Here is a 17,899-nt window from a genome sequence, read left to right as displayed (position 1 = left end):
TGAGCGACCTGCCTCAGAGCTCTGGCGGTGATGTCCCTCACCTCGTTGTGTCGCAGCGTCGGGAAGCCACCAAACGGGCACGACAGGGCGTGACTCACATTCAGCGGCTTACTGCACACGCAGAGGCTTGGGAGCCGAGGAGGTGTCCAGCCGTACCGGAGGCACAGGCCATCCCGGAAATCTCCCTTGCTGAGTGTGAAACTATGGCGGCTGAGGGGGCGGCAGGTCAGCCAGCTGGATGCACCCTTTTCTGAGGCCAGGTCGAGAACAGGGGCCAGCTCCCGGTGATCCGAGCGAAGAGCGTCAGCCATAGACTTGAACGCACTCCGCTTCTCGGCCCGAACCGTCGCCTTGACCGTCCGGAGCTGAGTCAGAGAGTCGCCAAGAGACGACTCCTGCTCCAGCAGGCGAGACACGAGGCTAGCCGTGATCCTTCGGGATGAGGTGTACTGTTCAGCCACTGAACAAGGGTCTGCCATACCCAGTCCCCCAAGCCGGCAAGGCAGAGAGAGTAGGGAGCGAACAGTTGTCCCAGGTGGAGCCTGACCCGTGATGGCCGGGATGAGCCGACCGCTGATTGCGTGTTCCAGCGGTTCAAGCAAGGATGGCGGGATGGAGGAGGTCCGGCAGAGGAAGGACCACTTGTTTTGCAGGCCCTGTGTGAAGGCGGAGTAGGCGGCCTGTGGCTGCGATGCTGCGATGGTCGTGAGCTGCGCAACTTCCTCACACCAGGTGGCGACCTTGGACTGGACAAATTGTTCTATAAACTCATCCGTGCCCAAAGGTGCACCAAGGTGGCGGCAACCATCACACGTGACCTGCACACCGGTCCCCTCGAACATCTCGATAGCAGCTGCGTACCTGGAGGGCTTGACCAGGAGGAGTGACTTCTGGGCATTGCAGTGGTAGCCATACCCAGGACCGTGGCTGACGAGATTGTCCCACCATTGGCGAACAGGCGTTAGCTTGCCACCGGCTGCAGCATCGTCCGCATACCAGCCCTGTTTCGCACCAGGCACTGCAACTTTCTTGATGAGCGGGAGGACTCCAAGCGCATATACGGGCATGGCCAGAGGGTCACCCTGAGTGGTACCCTCGCACGATAGCAAGCACTCTCCATCAACGAATAGGCGGGATGGTTGGCGGTAGGTGTTGATTACAGCTGGCGCTATAGAGGGACAGAGGTGACGGATGTTCCGTAGGCAGGCTTCACGGTTAAGCCGGTTGAAGGCGTTCGAAGCGTCGGCGAGCAATATGGCATCCGCATCCTCCTCACGGTGAAACGCGCCGAAATGGAACTTCCAACATGTTGGAATTTTCAGCGCGTATCAGGCGCGTATCAGCGTACATGCCAGTCACTTTGACTGGCGGGGTCAAAAAATTAGTACTCGAAGGTGTCGCACGCGCTAAAGATGACTCGGATTGCTGTTTTTTGTGAAAGGCTGAGCGCGCGTTTGGGGGCGCATGAACCGCAAGCGTACCGCGTCCACGCGCCAGTTGTGAACACAGCTTTAGTTGTGCGGTCATCGACGACCTTCCGACCAAGATGATATGCCACTGGTATCCCAGCAGAGACACAACCAGAACGCCACTCGTGCGCGACAGCAGAAAAGTAAAGGTTAAATAACACCGGTGCAAGCGTACATCCTTGACGGAGTCCGTTGTGTACGAAGAAGCGATCAGTTGTTGTTCCTGAAAGTGAAACTCGCACTGCTGCCGACATACCATCATGGAGAGATTGAATAACCCGAAGCATCTGTGGAGGTACACCTAGCTTCTCAAGGACTGACCAAAGAGCAAGCATGGGGATCGAGTCATAGGCTTTACGGAGATCTACGAACAGTACACGTAGCCCATCATCATGCTCAATGGTCTTCTCGATTAGCTGACGGGCCACGACTATCATGTCATTGCAACCTCGACCACAACGGAAGCCGCACTGCGAGTCCGGAAGTACTTCCTGCACTATGGGGTGAAACGACTGAGTCGATAAGTCGACTGGCCAGTCGATAATGTTGAGTCGATAGAAGGAAAACCCTTATCAACCTGCACCTATGTTAAAAAATACATTGTATAGATACCCAGAAGTACAATGTACTTCTGGGTATCTATACAATGTATTGTAGTCCATACACTTGTCCTGCGAGTTCAGGTTAACACACAGCTGAGCACAAGAACGGTACGAAACACATTGTCCATTTGAACGTTGAAACCTACAATGTGCTCATATTGTGCGTCTGTTTGCTTGTGCAGGGGTGTTGACTATGCTTGCGCATGTGCATGTATGTATGCGTAAATATGCTTTCCTTGTCTGGAAGTTGTGTTCATGTGTGAGGGCAATGTCAGTTGATAACCAGTCGATAGTCAGTCGATAAGGAATTTGGGTCAGTCGTTTCACCCCAATCCCCCCCCCCCCCACACACATACACACATACACACATACACCTGTTCATTTATGCATGTGCTTTGTGTGCTTTGTGCGGGTGCGTGTATGCGCCCGCGTGGCTTGTGCTTGCTTCTCTCTTCCTGCCTCAGTAGCATCCCCGTTTGCTAGCAATGACGGCTGTTCAAATGCAGTGCAGCACCCGGATTTGGATGTTCAGCTGCAACCATTGCCACCAACACCAGAGTCACAAACTTCTGTAGATATCTATGAGGAACATATGGGGGTAAGTCTGCTCCGAAACTCTTCATTGTTCATTATTTTTCATTGTTGCACAAAGGGAACCCACATTCTACATGTGGATTCAACTCTTTCTGGATTACTTTCGGCATGAACAGTAAAGTTGCATGGTGAGCTGGAAGTTGCTTGCACCAGTCACACGCCTTTCTTCAGCCCGTTTCGAAGTATTGGCGTGTGTGTGTGTGAGTGTGGTATTCCATGCTTCAGTGCTGCTAGTTGTGTGTTCTCTTTTGCCATTAGCTTGCCAACAGCTACATGGATTTGAGGCGGCAGTTTCGAGTAGCTCAAGAAGAGAGGTATGCTTGATTGAAATGGAAGACACTACCTATCTTGTTGCATCGCTGTTTTGAGTAATGTTTCCAACTGCAGTACTTATGCCTTGCCGAATGTGATCTGGTGCCAACGTTTTAAAAGATCTGTGCTTATGACTACTGTAAAACCGGAAAGTCTAACGACCAAAAAGTTAAACGTATTTGTAATTTTGGCATGATTACGTGCAGAAAGTTTAATGATGGCTAGCTGGCCACCCATCTGTATGCGCATCTTTACACAGACATCTAGCTATAACGAATTTTCAAATAACGAAAAAATAATTGGCCGTACAACGTTAGACTTTCCGGTTTTGCAGTATGTGCATTTTGACAATTTCAATGTCCGGTATACTTGTACATGTATAATATTCCTTTGCTTTGCTCCTGTGTTTCCACTCACATTGGTTCCTTCTGCCTTGTATTCTGGCTCTGTGTCATCAGCCGTGAATTGGACTTATACTTGCTTCAAGACAAGCGTGATGCCGAGCAGGGTCAGATGCGGCTGCGGCGCTTCAAGGAACTCCTGGAGCAGAAGGTATGTATAATGTGTGCTTGCAACCTTATAGAGGTTATGCGAATGACGTCACGAGGAGCGCCAAGGCGGCTGCGAGTGGCAGGGGTGGCAAAATGAAGTCGTTTCTGCTTGAACTATTTTTTACTAGTCTTTGAGAGGAAAAGTAAAATTTGTTGTTGGTTGTCGACATATCGTTCCTCACTTTTATTTTAATTTCCGCTGGTGTCTCGCTTGCTGAAGTTTTTAGCCTTCAACATGCCGAAGAGTTGTGCAGCCGTCGGATGTAGCAATCGTGCCGATCCTGGAACGGCTGTGAAGTTTTACAAGTTTCCCGTAGCGGACGAGCGGCGCAAACTATGGGTTGCGGCTATGAGACGAGAGAATTGGAAGCCAACTGACAGTAGCAGGATCTGTTCAGACCATTTCGTAGGCGCAGAGAAGAGCAACGATCCACTATCTCCCGCTTACGTTCCGAAACTTTTTGAACATGTCAGGACTCCTGTAAAGCGTAAAGCGGAGAGGGATTTGGTGGCATATGAACGCCGAGCGAAGCGGAAGCTGACGTTCGAGGAGAGCAAGACGCAGACACCAGTGAAAGTGGACGCCTCCGGGAATGACTTCACAGAGGCAATGGCAGATTTGCCTGGTGCCTATGGTGCAGAGGTAGAGTCTGATCCTGTAGCAGTCTCCAGTGTCTCATCGCAGACTGACATGGATATGGAGCACTTGACGCGGCTGGAGGAGACAAACAACTGTTTGGTCCTGGAAAGCAAACGGATGCCACACGCTCCAGGACAAGGTGACACCTTGTCAATCGAGTCGTTTGAGAAAGACAACGCGAAGGTGCTCTTCTACACTGGTTTGCAGTCTTTTGGGACCATGATGGGCATATTTGAACACGTGAGGAAGAGAGTTCCACAGCACCACCGCCACACGCTCTCTCTCTTCCAGCAGTTCTTGATTGTTCTCATGAAGCTTCGGCTGAATTGTCGGGACCAAGACTTGGCGTACAGATTCGGCATTCACCAGTCGACCGTGTGCCGGATTTTCCAGCGCTGGATCCGGGTGATGCATGTGATGCTGGGACCACTTGTCAAATGGCCGGAAAGGGACGAACTACGCAAAACTCTGCCACTTGAATTTCGTAAGCATTTCCCGGGCTGTGCTGTCATTATTGACTGCTTTGAAGTTTTTTGTGAACGACCTTCTGATCTGATGGCAAGAGCTCAAACGTACTCTCACTATAAAAGCCATAACACTGCAAAGTTTTTGATTGGCGTAGCGCCACAAGGTGTCATTACATTTATTTCGCATGCATGGGGCGGGAGAGCCTCAGACAAGTTCATCACAGAGCACTGCGGTCTGCTTAGTCACCTAAATCCGGGTGACCAGGTGCTGGCTGACCGTGGTTTCACTGTTGAAGACAGCGTTGGCATGTTCTGCGCAGAGTTGGTGATGCCCCCATTTACGAAGGGGAAGAAGCAACTCTCCAGGCTGAAATTGGACAGTGCTCGACAAGTGTCACGCGTCCGTATCCATGTGGAGCGAGTGATTGGAATGCTTCGCCAGAAATACACGATCCTCTCTGGCACTTTGCCCATTGCTTTCCTCATGCATGACGATAAAGCTACATCATGTGCATTCATTGACAAGGTTGTCACCGTCTGCTGTGCTCTGTGCAACTGTTGTGAGTCCGTGGTACCTTTCGAGTAAATTACATCATGCCGCTTTGTCAGCTGTAATGATTGCTACATTATTATTATTATTATATTATTATTCAAATTTATTATTAACCCCTTGTGCTTTTTGGACTGTCTGGATATACCGGCAATTATATTTCTGTTTTACCTATTCTGCAGTTGCATGCGCATGTGTTCACCTCATTGACCTCGCTTGTTTCTAGTTTCTTTTGTCTGGCTAGCCAAGCTTGCTTGGTCATGGCAACGCCAACAGACTTATAATAATAGTAATAATAATGGCTTCTATCATCACTCACGACATGCCTCCGTTTCTTGTTGCATCAATATAATGACTCGTGGTCCAAATAGGGACAACACAATATAATAATTATGAATAGCCCTGAAACCCAACTTAGGGTGCTGGGTAGTGCGCGATGTACCATCAGATGTAGTATGCCCAGCACCAAAGAACAACTCAACTTATGCCAACATCACCCGGAAGAGACGTAAAGAGCGAAGTGTTTGATGTGTAATGATGGAGTTCCTCTGCTCACATGCATAAGCAGTGAGTGGTCTTCACGCATGTCCTGGGACCCACAAATACGAATCAGCATTATGGTCCTTCAGAGATACATGCAAGCAAATAAATACAAGAAAGGTAACGGAAATCGTTGTGAAAGCCCAGCCACCGATTGTATGCACACACGTGGCAAGTGCAACAGCAAGTACCGTGGAAGGCACAGCAGAAAAAGTTGAAAATGCAACTCTAGAAATACCAGAATAGCAGGCTCCATGAATATAATCACTTCTCAAATGCTTGAGACTTGGATTTACAAATGCTACGACAAAAATGACTATGTACATGGAAAGTTGGTTGCACCCCATACTAGAGGTCGAGCTTTTCTGCCGCCTTGACTGGACATTTGACTGACTCACGACTGCCATTCAGAAACTTGACAAACTCACGACTTCCATCCAGACACTTGACTGACTCACAACTGCCATCTAGAGCAGAGAAGAAGTCCCTCGAGCCCTCCTTCCGGCAAACCTGCAAGAAAGCACCACTCCCTGCTCAATACACAGTGTTTCGGGGAATTCACCCCTCATGCAGTTGAGCTTGAGTAGGCTGACGAACGTTGTGCTTAGCGACCAACATTCCTATAAACTTGTCGCTGAAGTCGCTACCACTGTAATTGTACATGCATATCATTATTTAGTGGCAGATTTAATCTTGCGACACTCCGGGCAGGTCCAGTTCTTGCGCTTTGGCTTACTCTTCAGCTGCAAACAAGCCATGTGGAACAAACGAATACTGCAATCGTTGTTGGAACATCGCAGTACCTCGCCAGCCTTCACAGACTTGCAGTAGCAAAACTCCGGAGGGCGTTCTTGATCCGCAGTAGATGTTGTACTGGCAGCACCAAGTGGTTCCGAGGCTGATGTAGCCGCTGAAGACGCATCGGCAGGAAGAGTGGAGAACGTCTTAGTGAACCATTTCCCAACAAGCTCTGGGAGAACAGCACACTGGAAGAATTTCTTGGCACCTGCTACCGCTTCACGGATGAAATCTGTGTCTGCACAGATACGCTCCACAAACAGCTGACCTTCATTCCACACAACAAAGTCACAGTACTGCACCTTACACACCAGCATCTGTAGCTGTACTTGGTAGTAGTACATGTGGTCTTGCTTAAGATGGAGTGCTCCGCCGGACTTTACTAGACAGAACTTCCCTGAATCGGCAGCATCATGCAGGCTACTGTCTCGGCACCCGTACGGGCACTTCACTTCCACCACGCCGTTGCCACAGCAGGAGCACTGCACAAGGGAGTCGGGAGTAGCGCCAAGATATGGATAGTCCGGATGAATTACAAAGCCACTGGGGAGTACTTCAACCTTCTGATGTGTTGCACTGGCATGTTCACTATAGTTGTCAATTGCCTTCTGCTCGTGATCACATCCCCATTGTGTGGCTTTGCTACGGAACTTGTGTGCCTCAGGGTAACACACAGAGCGGACTAAGGACGCAGAGGGCTGGCTAATATCCGTGCAAACAGCAGACTTCAACTTTGAAGCTGTGATCCGGCCGGCGCGAAATTCAAACCAGGCCTTGGAATCTGCCTGGTTCCGCGTAGCCTGTTCCACAGCGCGTGCTTCCTCCTCTGAAACACAGACCGCTGGAAATACTGCCTCGCAACGAACGAGCAGGTCCCCAAAACTAGCATCCAGCATGTCTGGTTCGTACAATAAATCCAAAATGGGTGGATATCCCTCGGGCTTGGAAGGTACGTACCTATCGCAGAACCCGGGAACAAGGGAGAGTAATGACGGTTTACCGGCTTGACATAAATTTCCATATAGTTCACCCAGCTCAGCACTGGAGGGTTGCTTAATATCAGCAGGGACCTTCTCCTCCGACCTACGGCGCTTGCTCCCATGCTGTTTAGTGTCGGGTGCAGTGAAGTTTATGTCACGAATCCTGGCATACTCCACCTCCTTCATTGAAGGAGTTGACCATTGGCACGGCAATGAAGTGCTTCCTGTGTTCTGAATCAGCTGCGTTCTAGAATACAGGCTGAACAACAGTGCAGCAACGTGAGAACAAGACTCACCAAGACCAGCCATGCAGGTGCAGTGTACACAAATCACGCTACCGTCGTTTTGCGCAGCAATCCAGGGTTGCAGATGGGTGCCGGAAACTGACTGGGAATGGCGGACTTTGGCGATGACAAACTTGCTGTCACATGTGTCAGATTCGGACGCTGGAAACGCACGAACATCGCCGACCCAGCCACTGACAAGGTATTTGTAGCCTTCCAAGCTCTTGTAGGCCTTGAGCTGCTCCTTGGTGTAGGGGCTGGGCGCGTTGACCAAGAAATTGTAAATATCGGGATAGTCCACAAGTGGAAATTTATCTTCCTCTAAAAAAATACTTCTGGGCAGGTAAGGATCACTCGAGTCTGGTGCAACGCGCTCGAGCTTTTCACGGTACCGGCATTTGCTGGAGTCATCTAACTCGTCATACACTTTTGAAAACTTGGGAGAAGTCATGGCCACTGATTCAGCGTTCGTACAATAGTCCTTTGTAAAGAACAGAAGAGGAACGTAACAGCGATACAGGAAATTTCCTTCGTGAAATTATTCCAGGCACATGTACTTCTTTTGAACTTTTCATCTCTTTTGCCACCCCTGCGGAGCGCGGCCGCTTTGGCCGCCTACACGCCGCCTGCACGTGATCCTTTCGCATAACCTCTATAGCTTGGGCGGCTAGTCATTTACAAGTGGAACTTACTGACTGAGTTCCTGTACTGTACAATGTATATGGCCTGTGTTGACTGCTGTGCCTACTGGTCGCTTTAATACTCTTACTGAGTGTACTGTGTTGTTTCACTGAAGCACTCGCTGTACTTGCTTGTTCCTTTGGGGATGATTTTTGTGACTTTCCTGTTTCTGTGATTAGGAACAACTGCTGGAGGAGCAAGAGGAATGGAAAAAACAACTTCGACAGTACGAGTCATGATGGCCCGGTTGTTACATGACCGTGCTGGTTAACTTTCGGTGACCAGCTTAATGTTCCAGCCCTCTGATGCCCGTGTACATTGCATCCTTGCCCCGTCCTATCCCGTATGGTGGTAACTGAGGGGTACGTCATGAGAACGCGTTCCACTTGCCCGTGTGCTGAACTGGCTTGGGGGAGCACTGCATGCCTTGTAGGTTGCGTCGAGAGCCACACAGCCCATCGCTATGCAGCTTGGGTTTGTTATGGTTGGCGTAGCGTTGGCTCAGAGCACGCCACACGTGCACCCGCCGCAGCTTCTGTGAGTGTCACGGTTTGTCACGTTGTACTGGTGCTGGCTTGCCTCCTGTAGCAACCATGTACCCTGGCCTGGGGGCGTTTTATGATGGCGTTGACGGTGTCCACAAGCAAATCTCGTATTTTTATCTGCACTGATTTGGTGGATAGACTTGAATTGTACAGTCACTCAGCATGTTTAACTCCCTTTCTTTCCCATTCTTTTCTATCTTTGCCATATATTTGCCCTTTCCCAATTCTCAGATTATTGACTAGCTTTACACCTACTTCGTAGTAAGCAGCTTTAGATTTTGAATACTCGCTGTTTGACAGGTGTGCATGCATGGCATGCCAATACTTTTCTTGATACGCAATCCATGAAACGAAACAATGTGGCGATGTCCACGCGTGTTGCTCCTGGCCAGCTGCACTTGCAGCACCGCATGCCCAGTTTGTGCCACGATATTCGCATCACAAAGATGCTATGTATAATACTTATGTACAGAACGAAAGCCGGTATGAAACACATGACATCTAACTTCACTGCTTCCCTAGGCTTTCTGATTCGGCTTGCTTTTATGACATGCGTTATTTTATCGTTTGACCCCCCCCCCCCTTCATTATTTTACTAAACGTCCCTTGTACATTATTGTGTCTGTCTCCTTGCTCCCTCGTTGACGCTTTCTTACTAGTCGTTAGTCGTTTGCTGTTGTTGCGTTCACAAGCCGTGGGCATTGTATATAGTCGGTCTCGAGCTGCTCGCGGACTGTTCTCAGACCAGCTGGCATGCTTGCTGAACTAACTTACTAGTCGTTATTCATTGCTTATGCTGCTGCCACTAGATACATAGTTCACTCGATTTCCACCGGGTCTCCGGTAGCCAGTGTGCCTGCTTTTCGAGACTTTGTTACAAGCTTGTACATGCTGCTGCACCTAAGGACTTGTTAGGTTGCAGCGTGTGTTTTGTTTTTCATTGATTATACATGTAGTGCCATTCGTTACACAGCCATTACTGGATTACTGGTGCTCTGTGAGTCGTGAGTTCATTGATTTTGTTGCGGTGGCCAGTACGTGCGTAGTGATAATGACAACTTGTTTCCCATGGCCTAGACCTGCCTGGACTGAAGAGATATGGGAAACATCAAGAGTGCATAACCCATGGGGGTTCTGTACTCTTTGAAACACTCATTATTAATATTATTTTACCAAGCAAGGCTTCTTTATTCCAAAGTACACGTACAAGGGAGTAGTGATGCTATTTTTACATGCATGTACATATTCGGGGACCAGGGTGAGGGCAGGAAGACCTGGCAGCTGAGCTAGCTGGCCCGGGCCTACCCGACGTCATGGCATCACAGCAGAGCAGAGGAGTCGTCAAAATTAATGCAGGGGCGCATCCAGAGATCTCTACAGGGGGGTTCCGGTTGAGCCAAAATTGAACAGCCAAAATATTATAGAATCAGATTGTTTTGAAGTTGTGCGGTTGACACTTGTAAAATTACGACAATCCGATTGTGTTAGTGGGAATCGCATGCTTTTAAGTTACCTCTTTAGCACGACGCTACCTGAGCGCGCCCCACGTCAACACCTGTAAAAGTCGCATTTTCCCATGAAAGTACTAGCTGCTCAAGGATCGATAACTTTACCTTCCCTTGGACGAATTCCACGATCTTGAGCTTCCTGGAAAGGTCGTGAGACGAGGGACAAACTAGTATCAAACCCAGCTCGGAGCGAAACCAAAACCCCGTGCTACAGTCTGGCAAACTTCATCCACGCGCTCGACAGACTTGAGCACGGCCAAAACTAATCAAGCTCAAATATTCAGCTGCCATTTCGGTCTCCTTGCTCGTATCGAGCTCAAATATTTTGTGAGGACTCACGGGATCCACTACCATCATTTGAATCTTGTTTCCATGGCAGCAGGTAGCGCAAAAAGGATCCATGATGGAAAATACGCGTTCTGCAGACTGCGCAAAAAAATCGAGTTGAAATTTGCCGTGTCGAGTCGCATATCTCAACAACCGGTAGTCGCATCGCTTCGGCGATTGTTTCTATCGCCAGCTGAGAGTTTTCTCTTGCAGATACATGTTTCGATTGTGAGAATCGACCAAGTATTGAGTGAGTTGCGATAGTTTGAACAAGTCACTATGGACTCAACACGGACCCCACGACTATGAGATGCAGGTTCACTGTACAGTGTACAGTGCGCGTCGTACTACTAGTACGACGGCCGTGGGGCATGCAACTCATGTGCGTCGTACTAGTACGACGCTCGCGCTAAAGAGGATAGCTATAACACACTACGGACATATTGATGATGTTGATTTATCACTTCGAGTGTCGGCAATGTGAGAGCCGATATGTAGGTAGGACTCTTCAACATCTGGACGCACGCATCCGACAACACGCACCGCTACACCTTATTCCACAACACGCACGATCCACTCGACCACGGAGGGGACGTCCAGCAAAGAATCATCCTGGTACAAGATGGTCCAACGCAGCGGCATCAACACCAAGGAACGTCACCTCACAATTAACTAGACCACCAGAAAAACAACCGGACAAGACACCTACGTGCGTGGCAGTGACAGGAACCGCATCAACCAGAAGAATAACAAGATCGGCAACGGCGGCGATGGCAGCGACTAAAGCACAGACAGAGGCAACGGCTAGGGTCCACTCGACTAGCCATGTGAAATCGGATGTGTCCACCGCACATGCTGATTGTTCTGATGTTAGTTCTGATAAGTATGAGTCGTCCATTGCTAGTCATTTGTTTGAGCATCCTGATTGTCGTGCTGTGTATTCGGATGATTGTTTTTCGATTGTGTCACGTGTACGCAGTGCTAGATTGCTGAATGTTTTGGAAGCTGTATACATCCACACAAGGAAACCCAACCTTTGCAAGCAGAAACAAATCAAATTCACACTTAGGCTGTTAGGTAGGTCGTCAAAACCTCGTTAGTTACATGTATGTCCAGTGGTTGTCTCTTGTTGTCGCACTACATGTCGCGCTTATTGAGTTTTCTCGCATTTGCACCTTTGTGTCATTATTGCAATTTTCGCTGTTTACTTTAGCTATCTTCTTTCTTTCTTTCTTTCTTTCTTTCTTTTTGCGCTGTTTTACCACCTTCTTACTGTATTTAATCCACTGTTCCTGTTCCTTTTCCCTTGCTTGTATTTCACCTGATGAGAAGGCTTGAAAGTATACTTGTGAAGACGAAAACTTTCAAGATGTTTGTAATGAGCCTGAAGTGTGTCCTTTTTATGAGTATTATCGCATTTTTGTCTCAGAGGAAACTGACTACGGACATAATAATTATTTATCACATTTTTCCATCATCGACCACACCGCTCTCCAGCCGTCCTCGACACATTCGCCCACAGCACACCACCATCGCTGGAGACTGAGTCGGAGCGCAGTTGTGGTGTGGTGGGCGATTGAAAACCTGTATACAGGGCCAAATGCTGCTGCTTACCCTACATTGTATATTATTTTTTAGTACGGACACATAATCATAGTATACATGTATGCAATCGACTGACACATAGGTTCAGTGAGGGCTTGAAGACCCTTTCAACTTCTTGTAAAGATTGAATATGCAAGTCATGGGTACGTTGAGAGCCAGGAATGCCGAAATGACAACTAAGTTACTTTCCTTGTCCATTTGTACTTTCGGAAAATTTTGGCATTTTTACGATGCGAAATGCTCTATAGTCACAGGACAAGAGCATCGTCTTCACTTCAGTGACAGAAACAACAACAGCGAAACAGTATCGACGGGGTATAATCCTGCCAATGTCATCTAAAACACATCGCTGGCGCAGCACTCCGTTCCTGCGGAGGAACAACTAGTCACTACTGCATGCTGCAGCAGGTAGAGATTACTGACTTTGCTTGGATGTCGGAGCCCTCATCTTCTGAGGAGCTTGAACTCTACGTGTACGGTTCGAAGTTCGTTGAAGAGTGTCAGTACTCGAAACATCCTTTCTCTTCTGCAAAAAACTTGTCCAAGGAATACTGACCACACCACACCCGTCCTGAGCAGCAGTGAATGACAGCGCCAATGGAGGTAAGTTTGGATCGTTTCGAAAGATCAAAAAGGAAACAACCACCCAATGTTGTCTACAGACAGTGTCCGTTTGTAAATCACGGACGTGAACACCGGTACAGACTACTATCCGTACAGCATCGATCTACCGCACGCGCATGCAGTGCACTGACTGACAGTCTGTGCTCCTTGACTCAGTGAGTCAGTGACTGCACTGACTGTGATCGGACGGACGTTACCGGCATGGCGATACTGAGACCTAATGGTCAGTGGAGTGCCTGTAGCCTCACCAGCACTGCTACTATCTGTGACTGTGGCGACCACCATTCAATGTCTCGTCCTCCCCTAACCGTACCCCAACTCTCTCTCTCTCTCAGCTCTCTTTTTATCTGTCTTTTCTTACTCTTTTTCTTTGTCAGCTTTCCTGGTGGTTATGTGCTTTTTCAAGTAAATAAAAAAAAAAAAAACGTCCTTTTGTGCACACATGATATTTTTCGGAGGCTCGGCCTTCGAATGTGACAGTGTGTTAGGCCCAAAATCGCTCCGTTTTCATATAATTCATAGCGTTTTAAAGACAAACACATTCCACCTCGTTTCCCGCCAAAACCAACCCTTCCCAGAATCTCTTTGGCCTTTTTCTTCGCTCCGTTTTGTGAACGTTTCATTTTACTTCTCTCTGACATTCTTGTCACAACCATGGCCTCGTAAGCAACGCCACATGCTCATATCGGAGCAGTGTGCATGCCTTGCTGAGCGGAAACTCAGTGGCATCGGGTCGCGACCCGGATCCCAGGAGCGCAGCCTCCTTGCTCTTCCGTGTCGCTTCGGCGGTCTCGGGCTGCCCCACCCATCGTCGCGAGCCTCCCAACATCAGTCTTCTCGAGACATCACCGCGCCCCTGACAAGCCGTATCTTGGTCCAAGATATGGAATTAGGCACCGCCATTGACGATGTACGCGCTGCCAAGAAGCAAGCGAAGAACACAGTTGACGCCTCGGTTCGGGCTGATGCTGTGCTTCTTTCCTCATCTGTGGATACTGAGTTGCAGCGGGTCATTGCGCTAGCGTCGGAGAAGGGAGCTTCTTCCTGGCTGACCTGTCGACCCTTGAAGCGGCATGGCATGACCCTCACCAAGGGTGAGTTCCGCGACGGAATCCACTTGCGCTACGGCTGGCTTCCACAGCGACTGCCATCATCTTGCAGCTGTGGAGCCACATTTTCAGTCGCTCACGCTTTGTCTTGCTCCACAGGGGGGTTTCCGTCGGTGCGGCACAATGAGGTGCGTGACCTCACTGCCCATATGCTGAAACGAGTGGCTCACAATGTCTCCGTGGAGCCCCACCTGCAGCCGGTCACTGGGGAGCAGTTCCGGTATCGCACCGCTATCCAGACTGAGCAGGCCCGTCTCGACGTTGCGGCAAGTGGCATCTGGGGTGGCCGGTTTGAGCGCACCTTCATCGATGTGAGGGTTTTCAATCCTCATGCGACCTCAAACCGCGCCACCTCCATTGCTTCCTGCTACACCAAGCACGAGAAGGAGAAGCGGCGCTGCTACGAGCAACGTGTCCGCGACATAGAGCATTCGTCGTTTGTTCCGGCCATATTCTCTACCACTGGTGGTTTGGGCAAACACGCGGAGTCGCTCTACAAGCGGATAGCTTCTCTTCAAGCCGCGAAGACTGGAGAAGCATACAGCTGTGTTATGTCTTGGGTTCGATGCAAATTGAGTTTTGCCCTACTCCGGTCCAGCGTGATGTGTTTGCGCGGATCCCGGAATCTTCGGCCGGTGCAGTTGGACTCACCTCCCACCTTGGCGGTTGCTGAGGCGGGCATTCGCATTTGATACCATTTGCCTCTGGTTTTGTCTGTATTGGCTTCGTCTGTGCTCTTTTCATCCTACTACTAGTAGTTTTCAGTCCGCTATTGGGCGGCTGCACTCCAGCTCCGCTTTGCAATTCTCTTAATTTCTTTTTCGTTTTTTACCAGGCGTGGGCCATCCCCTGGATCAAAATGGGTGCCTTATTATTTTTCTTTAGCTTTCATAGCAATAAAGCCCGTCGTCACTACATTCCAATCGTGACTCGGAGCTGGACGGAAATCCAGTTTACTGAGTTGAACGATTTGCTCAACAGGAGCTTGAACGGCCGTCGCTGAGCGGAAACTCAGCACGGTTCGATTTGACGGACGGAAATCCGTCAGTAGAATTTGCCCGATCGTCAGCTACTAAAAGCTGTATTCGATCCGCAGGCACTGGCGGCTGCCAGTAGATTATTTCGATCACTCGGAGCTGGACGGAAATCCAGTTACTGAGTTGGACGATGTGCTCAACAGGAGCTTGACCGGCCGTGGCTGAGCGGAAACTCAGCACGGTTCGATTTGACGGACGGAAATCTGTCAGTAGAATTAGCCGATCGTCAGCTCCTGAAGCTGTATTCGATCCGCAAGCACTGGCGGCTGCCAGTAGATTATTATGTATTCCGATCACTCGGAGCTGGACGGAAATCCAGCTGCTGAGTTGGGAACTGGAACGGCCGTGGCTGAGCGGAAACTCAGCGCGGTCCAATTTGACGGGCGGAAATCCGTCAGTAGAATATTAGATAGTGATACTAATATTGTTTATTTCCACGATGGCCATGCCTTGTATACAGAATAGGCCTATGATTGATTCAGATCAGTCTGAAATTAAAATTAATACCGGTAAATAAAAATTAATTACAAAAAAAAGTACAAAACATTTTTTTTTTAATTTTAATCTACAATCTCTGCGGACACTGGAACAGCATGCCGTTTCATCCTTCATGACTGTGGACTGATATGATCATCAGCATTGCATTGAGAAAATGAGGCCGAACCTGATACCAATGGAAAATATATTTTCCAAAGCCTTATTATACTTTTTAATCTACATGTCAGCAAGGGCCAGGGAGAAAGCCTGAATGACAGCTGCTGGAAGCGGTATTCGATCCAGAGACGCTGGCCGCGGCCAGTAGATTTAATTATGATCGTGTTCGATTGAGGCTCCTGCCATGATGCAGGATACTTACATGTATGTTGACAAAACAGTCCACGTACTTTGCCCGACCCAGCCATAACCAGATAACTGCGTAAGGTGTAGCTGCTATGCAACAATAATAGCGGAGGCACATGCGAGACCCCGCACACAGTACAGACACGTTACTGATGCCAAGGGCTGATGATGTGGTTGGGTGCTGTGTATGCCAATGCGTCCTTATCCAAAATGAGGCGGAACTGGTTGATAGAAGCCAAGCACAAGGTCTTACTGTCTTAGCTAAGAGCTGTCGGAGACTGGAAATCTCAGTGGCAAAATGTTTTCCGCCAAGGCCATGAAAAAGGTCAAATCAGGCAATGCCCTGGTGGATGCATCGCACCCATTGCGAGTACAGCGTCACCACTAATCCCGCCTTCAAACTATGCGGCATTCCACAGTCCCCTCCGTTCTGCTGTGACACCTGCCCGTTTAGCGGCCGGTCGCCCCTTTTGGCGCAGGGGCCCCTTGCCATTCGGAGGCTACCGACCGGGGCCCCATACCAGACCAATCGGTCGTGGCATCCCCAGTGGTCATCAGCACAGAAGTGGAAACACTCCCCGGTGTATCGGACAGCCTGGCGAGAAGGCTCTCAGGGGCAGTCCAGCTCTGGCCCGACATACGCACCAAGACCCCGCAGACTCCTTTGTCACTACGCCAAGCTGTGGAGTGCATTATTATTATTAGTATGGACATGTTTGCGGTGGATCGCTTATGTTATGTACAATACCCGTTCCTAGCTAACTGGGAAAGAGATCTGCTGTGCCCCATGCCATGGGTACGGGTCTTACTTTATAGCCTAGGTGTGGTGAAGCTTGCTGTTGAGAGCTGCGAAGCCTCATTGGCAGGATGGTAGCATCCCGGATAGCAATTAATATTTGCCTACTTGTAGCGTTGCTTTGATTTCGGAATCTCCAATTCCAGTTACACCGGGCTCTGGAGCGGCCTTGGACAAGAATATGTCTGACGCTCGAGCCTCAGGACGGCTTCCTTGCAGTGGTGGTCACACCAGTCGGCAGCACACAATGCCATGGCAGTAGTGCCAGCCCCGCCAGTTCTAATCATATCGGATGCATCCGACTACGGTCGGGGCGCAGTGTGCCAGAACCGGGCCACGGGAGGGCCATGGACACATCTGGACAACTACTTACTTCCGCATCAACTGGAAGGATCTTCAAGCTGTTTTCCTGGGCCTGCAGACGTTTGCTCTTGCCAGTCACTGATAACAGTATTGCTGTGCTAGAGATGGACAACACAACAGCAGTTGCATAATTATGTTGATCACCAAGGCGGGACATACGAGACTCATATTCTCATCAGCTATGCCAACTAGCCAAGGACATTTGGGCCTGAGTCGAGCAGCGCGTGCTACACCTCAAAGCCCTCCATGTGCCGGTCGCCTGAACACTGAGGCCGGTTTTCTATCATGGAACATTGAAGAGAGCGGCGATTGGCAGCTCAATCCAATTATACAGGGCTGGTTCAGCTGACCAGGGAGAGTTGCCATCCAATTGTCCGAGATCTGTTCGTGACGCGGCACAATTGCCAGCTGCCGGTGTACATCAGCTAGCCACGGCCAAGACCAAGTGGCAGAGTGGTCCGATGCCCTGACGGCACCGCCGGCCATGTGGCGGAACGGCTACCTGTTTCCACCATTTGCTTTGGTGGACGCGTGTCTACGCTGCATCCGAGAACATCGGATCCAGCGAGCAATTCTAGTAGCTCTAGTTTAGCTGGTACAAGGGTTCTATCCCTTCGCTGCAGATGTTGATCTAGTGCTCTTGGCAGCTGCCACAGCACGACCCTATGCTCCTTGAT

General features: G+C 49.5%; 1 protein-coding gene across 2 annotated transcripts in view; it reads left to right on the top strand.

Annotated features, from left to right (window-relative positions):
• Positions 1-9,997, top strand: part of LOC135805245 (mitogen-activated protein kinase kinase kinase 7-like) — a 22,578-nt gene extending 12,581 nt beyond the window's left edge. The window contains exons 13-16 of one of the 2 annotated variants that reach the window (XM_065319258.1): positions 2,539-2,669; positions 2,924-2,979; positions 3,436-3,529; positions 8,648-9,997. In XM_065319258.1, the coding sequence (XP_065175330.1) occupies positions 2,539-2,669; positions 2,924-2,979; positions 3,436-3,529; positions 8,648-8,707 (341 nt within the window). In that variant the 3' untranslated portion in view covers positions 8,708-9,997. Of the gene's footprint in view, positions 1-2,535; positions 2,670-2,923; positions 2,980-3,435; positions 3,530-8,647 lie in introns of both variants that reach the window. The other variant, XM_065319257.1, reaches the window with a different exon arrangement.
• Positions 9,998-17,899: the final 7,902 nt, after the last annotated feature.

Source organism: Sycon ciliatum, chromosome 1 (genome assembly GCF_964019385.1).
Source record: "Sycon ciliatum chromosome 1, ocSycCili1.1, whole genome shotgun sequence".
In the NCBI taxonomy this organism is placed as follows: domain Eukaryota; kingdom Metazoa; phylum Porifera; class Calcarea; order Leucosolenida; family Sycettidae; genus Sycon; species Sycon ciliatum.
The sequence above is the reverse complement of the archived record's forward strand: the minus strand, read 5'-3'. Positions and strand labels throughout refer to the sequence as shown.